Raw genomic sequence first — 15,867 nt, forward strand, 5'->3', positions numbered from 1 at the left:
AAAAAAAAAAAAAAAAAGATTAATTGAGTTCTAAAAACAACTATCATTGAATCACATTTCCAAAGGCGTTGCGTGTTTAGATTAAATTAAATTAAAATCCCTCCCGTTACAAACCATGAAGGGTCAGGGGTTCAGTACTTTGTAAGGGTTAGTGTTACTAAACCAACGGTTGTGCAAGGAGGTGATTTGGTCCATATCACTCTCGGCCACCAGATTTTTACCCAATTAAGGGTACCCAATTAAAGAGGCTGGGTGGACCCAGGAGGGCTCCAGAACCCACAGGAGTTGACTCACGGCTACAGTGTAACAGAAAACAATTTTCTGCCCAGCCGGATTCGAACTCGGGTCCTTTGAGCTAGTAGCTAGTAGCCACGCACTTTGCCCCGTGGCCACCGCCCTCCCGTTACTAATTATATACCTTCATAAAATATTATCATTGAATACATAATATACTCGGAAGGGGTAATGGTTAATGTAATTCTCAACGCTACACAAATGAACAAAGCATTTATTTACCCATGAATAATGTAATACAATAACCATGATTCAGATAAATTGTCTTGCTATATCTCTACATTATGCATTACATTACTGGGTGGGTGGAAAGTTGCAGGTGGTGATGCGTGCCAAGCTATGTGATGATGTTCATGGCTGTCATTTCTTCCTATTATCTCTGTCTAAGACAGTCATGTCCACGATCTGAGTTTCTCAATCTTCCAATGGTCCGTTCTTCTTACCTTTTTTGGCTCCAAGTTGTGGTGTCTGACATCTCTCCCTTCTCTCTGTCTGAAGCAGTCATGTCTTACTGAAGGTCTGCTAGAAGTGTCATTCAGTTTCAAGCTTGAAGTATTTAACTTTTTCGACCTTCCATTACATCTCTCAGGCTACCCACCTTTTTTCATTACTCTTCTTCTTCCTTATATTTGAATTTTGTACTCCGGTCACTAAGGTTAGGTCATAAAGAGTGCCGAAAAAATTTTTGTAGAAAACTATAATTGAGTTATCCTGAGGCTGTATTCATACGTATATTTAAAATATCTATCTATGGTATTATAATATAAATATTATAATTAAATATGATCTAGTAAAGTAAATTCAAATACTTTCTATAATAAATAAAACAATTACTGGAAGCAATATATGGTAACCATTATGTGTATGAATAGCCTAACTCAAAAACGAAAAGTCGTACGAAACTGAAATATTAAGGTTAGCGTATGCCTGGGATATTAAAGAAACTTTTTCGTTAAAACCCACCGAAATTGCCACTTTACGGAATAGATATTGCCAATTTTTAATATTTTTTGATTTTATCGTGAGAACCGTGAGAGTCGTTTTGATTAAACTCAATAAATCAATATACAATTAAGGGATATTTAATATTATGTAGGTCCTGGCTTGATCGAAATAGTCCAACAGTGCTTAAATGACGAATTTTCAAAAAATCCTCCTTTAAAGTACCTTTAATTTCGCTTATTTGAAATAAATAATCAGTTCCCATTGACATCAATAATACAAATTGGATAGTTACAAAATATTAGCGAGTGTAATAAACAATTAAATGAGAAAATAAGGAAAAATAGAGCAGGCGATCGAACCGGAAAAATCGAAACCGCCAGATCTCTATAATCTCATTTCTATGTAAAAGGCTTCGCTTTGATTTGTCACACTGTTGGCAGAAACAAAGCTGATATTCGTTATTTTCACCTCGACAAACACTTTTTTTTCATTTATTTATTTAATGTAATTTACAACTGTACAAATAATAAATACAATAAGTATATATGTTGTATGTTTCATATACACCTGAAAATCTTGGGAAGGAACCACCCATTGGTGGTACTTCAATCATTAATTTAAATTAGAAGATCCCGTGGCCATCTTCTTTTCAGACGCCTTGGATGATTATCAGGGATTGTTAAGGATGAATGATTAAGAATTAATGGGTTAGGATGGTTAAGGAGTTTGGAATGAAAAGACGCATATCTGTTTTGGGCCAAATCTGCAACGAATGGGATGTTAAGGTCTTTGTGAATGAGTTTATTTGTAACGTAATAAGGAGCATCAAGGATTTTACGTAGAATTTTGGATTGTAAGGATTGGATTCAGAAGGAATTTGATGGTTTGGTAGAGCCCCATAGCTCAATTCCGTATGTCCAAATTGGTCTGATTATTGTAGTATATACTAATTTTTTGTAGTGAATGAGATTTTTTCGTACCCTCCTAAATATTTAAATTAGTTGCTTATAAGTACATATGGTGAGGTGTGCCATATGTACAGCTGGCTACGAGGACACCTTGGATTTCCTTAGTGAATGGGAATGTAGAGAATGAGAAGTTTAGAGCGTTTGTCATGTAAGTGTTCTCGGAATCTACGAGAAACACTAAAATATTAATTTTCACAGTAAATGAAAGTTGTGAGATGCGCACCAGATTATTATTTTTAATAAAATTTTGCATGAATTCATGAATATCCTCATGATCTTCTTAGTCCTGGTTTACAAGTTCTATAAAGTTCAGATCGATGGGACTATGATGAGGTAGGAAGTTGTGCTGGTACTGTTTAGAATGCAATAGTTCCTCAAATTTCTAATTAACACATTACAACAATATATTTATAGTTTTTATAGATTGTTAAAAAAATCAAAATTTTCATTTAAAATAAATGTGAAAATCTTCCGCTCACATTTTACCGGAACTATTTGAAAGCAAGTCGGTAGACTTTTGTGCGAGGACAATATCCCTCAGGTTGGACGAACGGCTATTTTCCTAATGGAGCCCATCTATCAACTTTAAAACCTAACCTATCGATTGATCGGGACCCTCGGCCATGTGGCCCCGTTGATAATAAACTTGACCTAAACTTATTGCACAATCCCTCCTTCTCTTCCAAATCCGTCCAATATCTAAAATTTGTTACTTACAGTCGCAGATTTTCCAATAACAACTAGACTAATTTTGTTGATAAATGTGTTACATATTTGATTTCTCGAAATCGATATTACTTGCAATATCAAGTTGGAGAGAAATGAAAAAATGGTATTATTCAAGTGAAACTCGTATAAGGAAAACAATTTCCATCATTTTACCTCCTTTGATTAGACTTCGGTTGGTGCGAGCGCGCTAATGTTTTGTGTACATCTGTGTATGTACGTGTCAATGTGTGTGCGTTGCTAAATAAAAAAATCAACTCAATATCTGAAACCATTCCTGTAATTGAGTAAAATAATGAATAAGCATTTACTTACGCAATTATAAACGCATATAAGATAACCAAATTAAAATGATTAAGCGCACATTAATTTGGAACAAGACTACGTGGAATCTGTTATCTCATTCTTACGCAATTGAAATTTTCCATATTGGAATTTAATATTGTTTTATTTTAAATATATTCGTATTTTAATTATCAATTAGGTAAATGCAGGATGTTATGAAATAAAGTTATTCCTGCAGTGTATAAAAATATGAATTTTGAATTTACTGTTTAAACTTTTTAATTACTATAAATTAATAATCAGATTATAAAAACACCGAAACTAAATTAATTACCATAATTGCTATGGAAACTAACATAAAAAAAACTACTTAAAAACTTTCCTAATTAGGTAGATGATTAAGATAAAAAAACTTCATAAATGTGAAAGTTATAGCTAATTTTTAAAAATTGTATTTTTTATACCTCAGTTTTCTTAAAAATTGATATATTCGACTCAGACATTTATGTTAACATATTTAACTCAGAAAGTAATTCGAGACGATTTTATTTTACTTTGATCATTATTTGCTATACCCCACATTATCATTTCCGGGTAATTATTGGGAAAATATTTTTATTGGTTTCACACTGTGAATATAAAAAGTATTTTCATACCAAAAGTTGATTTTCAATTAAAATTTCCTTAGCAAAACGTTTCTGATGAAGGTGTTGGGACCCTCCTGTGGAAAGGAGAGGGTTTTAGGGAAATTAGAGACTCATTTCTTAAGGATCGATATCTCTTTCACTGCCGACCTTTTGCCGGCAATCGTGGAACATTTAACAAACTAGTTTTTATCTTTGTTACTCATCGTACATATTTCCAAAAATGGACCGTGAGGTATATAGTTTAATAATGCTATGAGTAACAATAACAAATATGCATTGAAACAGTTAACTAAAACAATCAGGTGCAGAGCGCGCATCACTCACTACTCTATTTACACATCCTCATGTTTTGTATAGATCAGTGGGCTCGTGTTGAAGTCAACGCTATTTATTTTGGTTTTAAAAAAAAATAATGTAAAGACCAGATAAGGCGAAAATTGTGAACAGTAATTTTTATTTTTCTGTTGCTAAAAAAATTCAGATTTTTAGGATTTCTAGAGTTAGTACTAACAAATATAAATTTTATATTTAAAAGAACACAACAGTTCAAAAATCAAAAGATAATGAAGCAGTAATGTAGTCTAGGTTTTTCCCGTTCGAAGCTACTGCTACCACATTACTATTACTACTACTACATTACTATGTAGTCTAGGTTTTTCCCGTTCGAATCAGATGTATCTATTTTTCCTTTTATTTATTCATAATATTCAGTAATATTTGGTATCTATATAATGTTAATTGCTAACAATGAGAACTAGATTTTTTTTTTTATAAATAAACACAATTTAAAGTAATTTTGAGGAAGATTTTTTTGAAAATTCGGTATATAAGCTCTGTTAGACAAATTCACTGAAGAAGACCTATCGGTAGATAAAGAGTTCTTAATTGCTCATTGATCATCCGAGTTCAATCGAAATAGTTAGAGCTGTTTTTGATAAAATCGAAAAAAAGTGAAATATCGATTATTTCGTTGTACTTCGTGGGTGTGTTGATCTGACCAAAAAAATTCTGTCACATCCCAGACATTTTAATATGTAATTTCCGTTTCTTACGACTTTTTATTTTTGAGATTGGCTGTTTACACACACACAGACCATTTTGCAAAATTTGGTATTTTGGAGTCAGGGTACCTCAAAACACGTATTTTCGTTTAAAACTTGAATTAGACTTTTAGCACGATCACAATGCTTTCCATTACTATGTAACCTTTTCCAAATCAATTGTAACGTTTCTATTTGAAATGAAACTTTTTTTCAATTTTAGAATAATTATATTTTGTTTATCATATTAATAAAAATTAATAATGTTAATTCCAATAATGACTTTTCAAATAATTTGAACACATTTATCCGACATTTATTAAATAATCTACATGAAGTGCTAATTTCAACTAGATATAAAATTATTGAAAAATAAAATCATAGCTGATTATTTTTTTTCGTAACCTCCTTTATTATTAAATTCGTACCAATACATGCACACACTAGGGAAATGATAAATATATACTGTAATGTACAATGTACAATGAGGTACGGAGCACCCCTGAGTCATGATAATATCATCAACAACCAATTTTTAAATCCTTATATTTATCATTGAATTTATTTTTTTTATGTAGGGAGTGTTGAATTAATTTAATCATCTTTATTTTTTCAATTGAATTATTTTTATTTTTGGAGTTGTGTTCGATATTTGGATCGTTTATTGTCTTTTCGGGAGTCCTGATTGCGTTTATTGAATCGATTTTTTTACCAATCGTGCACATTTCGAATAATTGTTGTTTCTGTAGTTTTCATCGACATGGGGATTTATTGGGTTTATCCTCATCGTATTTTCGGAATTCTTTTTTTTTTTTCATTCATACAATCACCATTAATATTTTTTTATACAGTATACACAAATTATTTTATTTATCAGTACATTCTTATTACTTTTCTTAGATACTTGAAGAACTCAAACAAAATTATTGGAAAACGGAAGCAGAACCGAGGAATACCGTACCACCTGGCCATATTTCAATTTACTGTTTTTCATCTCAGGATCGACTTCTTTCTCACTACTACCTAATTCTTTTATAAGAGTGTGTCTGGCACCCAAATGGTTTCTTCTCGCCACCCAAGGGTTAGTTCAGACCCTTAGTTTTCACCTTTTTAAGAAAACACAAATTTATTGTCAATGATTTTTATTTAATTTAGTTTTCATTTCTTAACACTTTCTTGACGACAGATCGATTGAATATTTGACTCTAAGTATAATGTGTGTGGGAGTACTTAGACTTCCCCTAAATCAACGATGCAAAAAAATGCCTGAAACTTGCATGCGTTAGAAATTAAAATATGGTCCTATCTATGTAATATACTAAATTAATTGGCTCATTGGGGGTCAGTAAAGGTTGATTATCCATTAGAAGGATCATCAATAGCCTCATAAAAGAAGGGTGGTTTCCAGGGGAGGCGCATGTAAATCATACATCAAGGGAAGTCAGAGAAAAACCCAGCTCCGCTTCAATAAAACAGGCATGGCTTGAAGAATACAGGAGGCAGCGCTTCAAAAGAACTGGATTGGCAGGAGTGTTCAATAAATTATCGACCTTCAAAAAAAAAAAAAATAGAGAAGCAGAGATTCTGAAATGTGTTTGATCCATTTTACAGCTCTACTCCTTCAAAATTAATATCTAATGAATTGGAAGCAAAAATATTTTTTAGATTGGTCTGTTTGAATGTTTAATTCATTGTACTTGATTATGCCTAATATGAACTACATGAACATTTTTTTTTATTATATGTATTTAATTGTAGGTATATTGTATTTTAGCATTATATATTTCTTGTGATTTGCGTAAACCATGAGTCTTAAAAAGCTGGGAGGAAATAATATTTAAGGTTACAAAAAGAAATCAAATTCTGACTCGAAACTTCCAGTGAATAGGAATATGTGAAGAAAAACCTAACTATAAAAAAAATCATATGAATATCTCAAAATCTCTTGTAAATTTCACTTTGCAGCTTATCTTCTGAGAACATGAGGAGACATATTTTAAAAGAGCATGTAAGGACTAGTTCCTGAGGAAATCTATCTCCTTTGAGCCGTGATTGAAAACCCACCTGTTAGATCCTTCGTCTTATAGGATTTTCTCCAGTTTAATCTCCCAGCCAATTCTAGTGTAAAATAACTTTAAAATGAAATAAACAACAACTCCAGTTATTTCTTCTTCCTTTTTTCGTTTATTGAATTTGAATTTCCGCTTGAATAAAATGTTTGCTAAATAAATTTTATTCAAAATTTCATAGGGTATCTATACATACAGGAAAAGGATTAAACTTATATTTCATAAATTTTAACATGCTAAATAAGAATCAATGCATACAAAGGACACTAAATTTTGATGTAAGTTTTTACTGACGATTAAAATATATATATATATCATTAAACGCCCACATTAAAAGTTAAGATTGTTATTTGCTTTCCTAAATTCTTTTATTATCAATATTTTTTAATCAGTTTTAAAAATTTGTTAATAGAAGATTTTTTTTAATTTGACCTTGGAGAAAATGATTTGATCAAAAATAAATCAAATACATTATTTATATCTATACTGTATTGCCTAAATAAACGTATAAACATTTAATACAAAATATATTACTTTAAGAAATAAATTATGAAAGCTTGAACTAACCAAAAAATTAGAAATTATACAATCAATTACAATGTTTCTTCCTAGTAAAATCGTTAGTGGATTCTTCTTACTAAATTATTAGGCTCTGAACCCTACTTAAGTATTTACATTAGTGTAAGAAGGAAGGAGATTGATTCCTGGGAAAAAGAGAAAGAAATGTATTGTGCTACGAAACCCGGAATGAAATAGCCTAAACTATTCATAACTGTTTCAAAGGCGAAATCTTACCTAAACCTAGTAAGAAATGAGTGGAAAACGATAAAATGTCTCCTCACGGACCACTGTCCGTTAAAATATCAACTAAAGAAGATGAATATTCTGCATGTCGTCTGTTCTTAAAGGACTTCGAAAAGGTTCAGGGAATATGAAGCCCTTGACTTTTACAGATTACAATGCTTGAATCAGGCAATAATCAAACCTAAAGACATTAATTTAGTACCATTTTCGCTTGGTATTAAATTAATGTCTTTGACCTAATTGGCTTTTCAGAAGTTTCAAATTTCCATAGAAGTTCTAGGCAAATAAGGAGAAAATCACAAAAGACCCAAAATGGGTCGAAGTGAGAAGGGGTTTCCAATCCTTCGTTTCATAATGATAATAGTAAAAGTTTTTTCTTTTTAGATTCCAGATTTACATTTTTGGGATGTAACAATAAAAAGCGGTTAAGATAAAATCATGGCTTCAATAATTTATTATTGAATTTGTGATTATTACCAAACGTTATAGGTTCTATTATTATTATTTATTTTTTTTAACAAGTTCTCCTTTAAGGCAATATACAGTCCTACAGAGGGAATGTCATGATTTATTTTTTGAGGCTGCCGCGAAATAAATATCCAGGTGGGAATCTTACCCTCATCATTTTAAAAGAAGCTTTTAAATATCCTTGATAAAAATCAACTATAAATGTGGTCCTCAATACTCAGATATTTAGTAATCCTACCACAATAAGCCACAATGGATTAAAATTATAACCATTAGCGTTATTTATTTCCAAACAACATATACATATACATCATCCCTTCAGTTACATGGTGGCGTGAACAGGATCTTCAAGAATAAAAATGTTTCTATACAATTCTAAGCAGAGGACTAGAGGATATTGTCCTATTATTTATTCCAATCATACTTGTTTCATAGTTTCCTTACTAGAAATACCGGATTTTGACTAAAGTGTTATTTATATTCTTTTACAGATGCCAGCCAATATGCTCACTACGTGTTCAACACCATCAAACACAATCAGTCCGGAAAAATCAGTTTTGAGGTAATTATAGTACATTTAAGTATATAGTAATGACTTATAACGGTAATTATTCCATGGAATGGATGTAATATTTTTCTTCGTTTTGGGATTAAACTCATGATCACTACGAAAAATCTTCCAGCTACGGATTTTTTTGTATTTAATGTAATCTACAATTGTACAAAATAATAGATACAATAAGTAAATATGTGGAATATTTCATTTACACTTGGAAATCTTGGGAAGAAACCACCCATTGGTGGTACTTAATTAACTTAACTTAGAAGGTCCCGTGGCCATCTTCTTTTCAGACACCTCGGAGGATTATCAAGGATTGTTAAGGTTGAAATGAAAAGACGTATATCTGTTTTGGGCCAAATCTGCAACGAATGGGATGTTAAGATCTTTGTGGATGAGTTTATTTGTAACGTAATAAGGAGCATCAAGGATTTTACGTAGAATTTTGGATTGTAAGGATTGGATGCGGGAGGAATTTGATGGTTTGGTAGAGCCCCAGAGCTCAAGTCCATATGTCCAAATTGGTCTGATTATCATAGTGTATAATAATTTCTTGTAGTGAATGGGAAGTTTAGAGCATTTGTCAAGTAGGTGTTGTAGCAATCGTAATCTACGAGCAGTTTCTTGTCGTTTCAGTCTTGTATGTGGATTCCAAGTAAGTCTCTTGTCAAGATGGAGTCCTAATTATCTAATCTGTTGAACAGGCGTTAGTGGAGTATTTAGAAATGATACTGTAGAACAGGAGGGTAGAGATTTACGACGGAGAGTAAAGGTGATCTGGTGGGACTTGTCAGAATTTATTTTGATTCTCCAGTTTTGACACCATTCTTCAATGGATGTTATGTGTGTCTGTAGTGTTTGTGATGCATTAGTAGGATCGTTGTTTACAGACAGTATACATGTGTCATCATGTTGTTAGATAATATCCTAAGATACTACCTTGAGGAACACCGGCGGTCTGAGAAAAGAAAGATGAATAGGCTAGGTTATGATTTACTTCAAAGGTTCTATCAGAGAGGTAGGAGCGGATTAAAAGGAAATATTAGGCGGAAGGAATTGACGAAGTTTATAGAGCAGACCGGTCAGTCTCGATCACAAGCTTGTTCGACATTGAAGACTCCTGTGCAGTACATTCCGCGTTCCAATGTGGAAGATATGTCATCAACCACTCTATGACATTGTTGTATGGTAGAATGAGAGGTTCTAAATCCAAACTTGTGGCCAGGAATAACATAATATGAGTCAAGGATTGGATAATGGTGTTTTAGTCAGAGTTTTTCTAGGATTTTGCCCATAATGGGCAGAAGTGAAATAGGACGGCAGGAAGATGGATATTGAAGTGGCTTGGAGGGTTTGGGAAACGTTTTTGGCTACGGAATTAAGGGAGTCCTTGGTGGGAAGGGTAAAATGGAATGTGCTAAAAGGCACACAAGCGGATGAGGTGACTTCGTGGGACTAAGTTACTAAAAGGTAGAAAAAAGCACACGGAGGAAGACGCTGCACGCCAGAAGAAGACGTTTATCGTCTGTTCTTAGAAGGGACGACTTCCGAAAAATCAAATTAGAGCTTTGCTGAGAATACGCTGAATCTTCGAAAGCTGATTGAGACTGTTTGATTAGATTAGATTCGATTTTTATGCAGGGCGATCAACATCTAGGTTATTACACCCTTTTTACTTTATTTATCTTCTTGTCTTTGACAGTTGGTAGTTGAATGTAGACTATTTCCTTTTTACACTGGTCGATATTGGTGGATTATATTTTAGTATAAAATTGAGTTTCTTTCAGAAATATAATTATTTTGTCTATGGATTCTGTTGAGTCTTTAAGGGCCAATTATCTTGTGCGAGCAATATTATTCCAGAGAAAGGATACACTTTTTTTAAGATGTTTTGGCATGTCGATATAGTTGTGAATTTTGTCTATCGTAGGTCCGCTTTGACTGAAGTTTGATAGACTCTAGAGTGCAGACATTGAATCTGTACAAATGAGTATGTTTGAGTATTCACTGTTTGAGACAGTTGGATTGGCCGAGACAGCACAACAGCTAGCAATTTTTTACGTTTTGAAGGTAAAATTTGGACGGAACTTAAATGTACGAGAAAAATAGACTGTTCATCTTAAAATCCAATTTACTATTAGAATCCACTGATTCTAATTACCCCAATAAAAAAAATATCCCACATCATTGGAAATCCGAGAAATTATGAATGCTGGAGAACGGGAGAAGGTTAGAAAACCATAAAATCACTTGATCCGATCACTCAGCACTTCTTCTAAAATCTGTTTCTTCAAATTTTCTTCCCAATCTTTCTAGCAGGAAGTCTCTTGTCTCGTTCAGGTAAAATCTACTTTTTCTTCTCTAGCCCGGGTCTTTTTATCTTCCCCTTTTCCACAATATATTTTTATATTCTTTTCTGTCCGCAAGCTAACAAAGCTTTTATTCTGGGTTGGGATTTCTATCGGTTTAGTATAGACGATTAATCTTTTATAAAAATTTTGGAATCTGTAAGAATCTTCGATATTGTTTAGATTCATCGTTCTTTCTTTTCGATTTCAAATGCTCGAAACTTCACTCAGCCCCCCCCCCCTATATCAACATTCTCATACGGTGATAATAATGTTTATTGGTGCAGCAATTCTAATTAACGCTTTCCAAGAATTCCTTTTGACCCTTCCATACCATTATCCTCAGTACATAGCAATTCCTACTAATTGTCATATTTTTGTTTATGTTAAACTGCTCGTCTTTTCATAAATTTTAAATATAAATAATGAGGCTGGCGAAAAGAGGACAAAGAAGAGGCTAACTGACGCAGGTCTTCAAGAGCCGCTGACTAAGTCATTAAGACCGCTCTAGAACTGTGAGAATGAGCGCCAGCTCCCTAACAACTCTTCCAGTTTTTCCTTTTTTTATATTTCACAAATGTAAATGTAGAGACTCATTAACAGCTTTAGTATCCTTCCCTTCCAATTAGTGATATCCACCTTCCTCTGAGTAAATCATTATTTTTACCTAAGGTCAGGTAGCTATGTAATGAACTTCTACTCACCAACATATTTTTTTCACGAAATATCTAAAATAGCTCAAATGCCAACATTTTTAGATACATATCGAGCTGAAGATATGTATATCAGCAGTGCTACCTTTGACACATAATACAAACTCCATTTTCGATCACTCGTATTTAACCCTTCTTGATTTTTGGTCTAGACCGCTATCGAATCGATGGAATAATAGTAGTGGAACAATCAATATATAGTTATAAATATAATATATAAATAAATATAGTAGAAAACGATTATTATAGATACCAACAAAGATAAAGCAAATGGTGTAGGTTTTCGTTGCAAACAGAGGAGAAGGAACTCAAGAAGAAGGAAAAATAAAAATAAATTATACGAAAATGTAACTTAACTACGGTATATATTTAAGATTTTCGGCGCACCTCAATAAGAAAACAAAAATTGTCATATTTAAAATATACACACAACTAAATGTGTGGTATCCATCAAACTTATACCTACGTTTTAAAACATTAGTGTATATTATTAAAAAATAACTATGCATGAGCATATATATGCTCATATGCATATCGAAAATATCGAACAGTTTTAACGAGAATCCAGCATAACCCACCATTCTCTCACATGCTGGGCAGTCATTCCACATTACTTTTAAGACATTTGCTTATAGCGAGTATTGGTTGATATATAACACCTAAAATTGTTAGAGGTAATATGCCTCCCCGTCCCATACTTAATATCCCATCATAATAGCTCGTCTTGTCTTAGTTCAAAAACACATTAGGAATTCGTCTGACCCTATAATCGGCCCATCATATTTCAAAATCAACTGGAAATCGTTTCTTTTTTTCTATTTTCAAATGTGTAGACTTCTAGATTTAGCTAAAATAAATATTTCATTACATTGGATAACATGGATGAATTTGAATCCTGAGGCTCCGGAATCGAGCCCTGGCACGACGATCTATCACGAACAGGTCCTGCCATTTGTTAGCTATAATTAATAGTCAAAGTGACGCTACTATATTTGTCCAATGTTAATTAATTGATTTCCGCACTAAACCTTAACTGCTAATTTAGCTTCACCGTTTAAATTAATTTCATTAATGAGGGAACAGGAAACTTTTTAAAGAGAATTGTTCTCTGTAATCATTACTTTATTTTATTTTTAAGATGTTACATTTTACTATTTCTTTTCTGTAATATTTAAAACAGTGGCCTTTTGAAAATTAGGTTGCTTAAAATGGCATTTTGAGGTACTTTTTTTATTCCATTTACTCTTAAAAAGTTTCCTCTTACGTTAAAAAATAAGAAAACATAGACAATAAAAATAAGTACTCAATCATTATGCATTGCTATATAGTCGTCACCGGAGATTTTAACGTGAATATGCTTTACAATCTACTGAAAAATACTTCCTAATTGCTGTTTTCCCTTAACCTTCATCTTGTCCCTTATTCTCTAACCCATCACACGCAATTTTCCGACACTTGGAAAATGCACCTCTATATCTGAGACTCCCCCATCGAAATCTTTTATCTTCTCAACATCCCGTTCCATTCCTTTCATCGCATGATCTGATCCAAATTACATACGACGTACCCGTGAAATCCTTCACTCCCAAAATAGTTTCATACCGCAATTTAGACCTTATCTCCTATGAACTCCTTCAGCGTGATATTAATTCTTTTGAATGGGACATCATATATTTCCATAACTCCGTTGGCCCTATGGTAACCACCATGACCTCAAACCTACAATTCATATTAGATATCCATGCTCCTTTGAAAACCAGAACCATATGCCGTCTCACTGCACCTTGGCTGACTCCTGAAATATTGGAAATGATGAAAAGAAGGGATGCAGCAAGGAGCAACCCGTTTACCTGCTGATTATACGTCTTTCAAGATCCACATTAATGAAACCCAAACCCCGTAGTCAGACTTGCAAATGCCCGCCTACTTTCATAATGTCCTCTCCAATGCTCTTTATTCCAAATCCAAATGGAAAATACTCCGTAACCTATCCTTACCTGAATTCAATAATCTCAGTTGTGACTCCAGATGATCTCAATGACTATATCTTATCATAACCTCATAATTCTTCTAATTCCGATATTCAACATTAAAATTTCAATCCTGAAGACTTCTTTTTCTCACGTCTGTGCTACGATGAATTACTTTCCGCTTTTCTAAAATCCCACACTAATGACATTCCAGTAAAACTAATAAAATCCAGCCTTGCTTTCTTCATTCCTGTTCTTTACCACATCTACAACTTTTCATTGTAAAACTCCATATTTCCATCTTCTTGGAAAAGATTTTTCCTACTAGATTTTTCCAAAACGTTTCACACAGTTGATGAAAACATCCTCTTTACTATTGCGTAATCTGCCTCTATCTAACAGTCCCCTGTGTTGGTTCAAATACTCACTCTACAATCAGTCCCAGTATGTAGTTGTCCCAGGTCAACTTCCATCTAAAACCTTCCCCCTCTCCTGTGGTGTTCCTCAATGTTCCTTTCTATCTCCTACTCTGTTTGTTATTTACATTAATGCCCTTCCCCTCCAGATCCATCATTCCCAATACTACATCTATGCAGATGATTTCCAAATATTATAAGAATGTGGCACTGTGTTCTTCAATACTGCCTCCAGTGGGCCCCAAGCTAGAATCCGAAGATATTATTTTTTAGTTATATGAGAATATTTTCCTTTTAATTATTTATAGAGAATGTTTTATAATTTAATTTAATAGGTTAATTTTTAAAAAGTACTTATATTTTAATTTTTCGTTTTAATAGTAAGTAATATTTTTATTTTTATTATTCATTCTGTAATATGAATTTGGACAGAAATACGTCCCACGGACACTGGGAACCAGAGTCACCGACTATCAAATAAGAGGAGACTGACCACGTGGGTTCACCGATTTCAATGAAACTGTTTTTGGTGATTCTAAGACAATAAAATATTATATTAAAATAATATGCGTCAGAGGATTCTAGCCAATGCGCCCTAGAATCCAAGATAAAAAATATTATATATAATTTTAGAAATGTTTTGTATTATTGTATACTGCCTTTTCTATTTATGTATTCAATAGATATTATATACCAATCGATTTACTTTTTTAAGCAGAATAAGAACAAAAGGTTGATGATCTTATTAAATGACGTCAAGGAATGAATAATTACAAAAACCCATAGCTTCCAGTAAAATAGACCAAAAACTTTTGTTGGTAAAAAGCCAGTCAGATTCGATTTTTGTGTATTTTGGAACCCTTAAATATGAATTTTAATATCAGTTAAAAATTATAATTAAAATAAAATAATTTTTTTTACAACGAAAATCTGTATTTAAAAGTTTTTCAGTAGTGAAAACCAAATATCAACTTCATTTTACAATAAAAATATAATACCGAAACTCCTAAACCCATTTGTGATTGAACCTTGCTTCCTCTTTGATTCTTGATAATACTCCTCAGCTACAAAAAAGAAGATGACCTCGAGACCCTTTCATCTAGGAATGTTATTTGACAACCAACAGGTAAATTCTCCACAACTCTGCATCACGCCATAGTACTTTACATTATCATCATACGTCATTGGATTTATCAGTTGTACTTTTAATTTAAGCAGTTTGGAATCCAATAAATAAATGTTTAAAAAAGTTTAATTCAAATAACTAACAATCCTTATATATTATTTTTCAAAAGTGGTTTTTGTCGCTACATCATATCTCTCTTAATACTTCATCATAACTAATTAGCACTCTTTTTTAAGACTATGTTTTAAGACTCCGCTAAGAAAAATAAACATTTTTACCGTCCACTTTTTATTTTTAAACCGATTAGGTTTCATTTGCCCATATATCTATGGCTTATTGAGATATACGAAAATTACAAAGTAGTTTTGAATTAATATTTCAAAGTCTTAAATAAAAAAAGGAAACGAAATCAATAAATTAAATTAAATTGTAAATTATAAATAATACCTCCTGGAAGGTTTGTTCGGTAGGGTTTCGGCCTTTTTTTTT

The 15,867-nt window shown here is 32.6% G+C and overlaps 1 protein-coding gene across 3 annotated transcripts in view; it reads left to right on the plus strand.

Annotated features, from left to right (window-relative positions):
• LOC106680859 (Kv channel-interacting protein 2) overlaps positions 1–15,867 on the plus strand; it is a 488,280-nt gene that overhangs the window by 455,207 nt on the left and 17,206 nt on the right. For all 3 annotated transcript variants that reach the window (XM_067047830.1, XM_067047833.1, XM_067047831.1), the window contains one exon: positions 8,738–8,808. In XM_067047830.1, coding sequence (XP_066903931.1) covers positions 8,738–8,808 — 71 coding nt within the window. The remainder of the gene's footprint in view (positions 1–8,737; positions 8,809–15,867) is intronic.

Source organism: Halyomorpha halys, unplaced genomic scaffold (assembly GCF_000696795.3).
Source record: "Halyomorpha halys isolate HHAL.00 unplaced genomic scaffold, Hhal_1.1 Scaffold297.1, whole genome shotgun sequence".
Classification (NCBI taxonomy): Eukaryota; Metazoa; Arthropoda; class Insecta; order Hemiptera; family Pentatomidae; genus Halyomorpha; species Halyomorpha halys.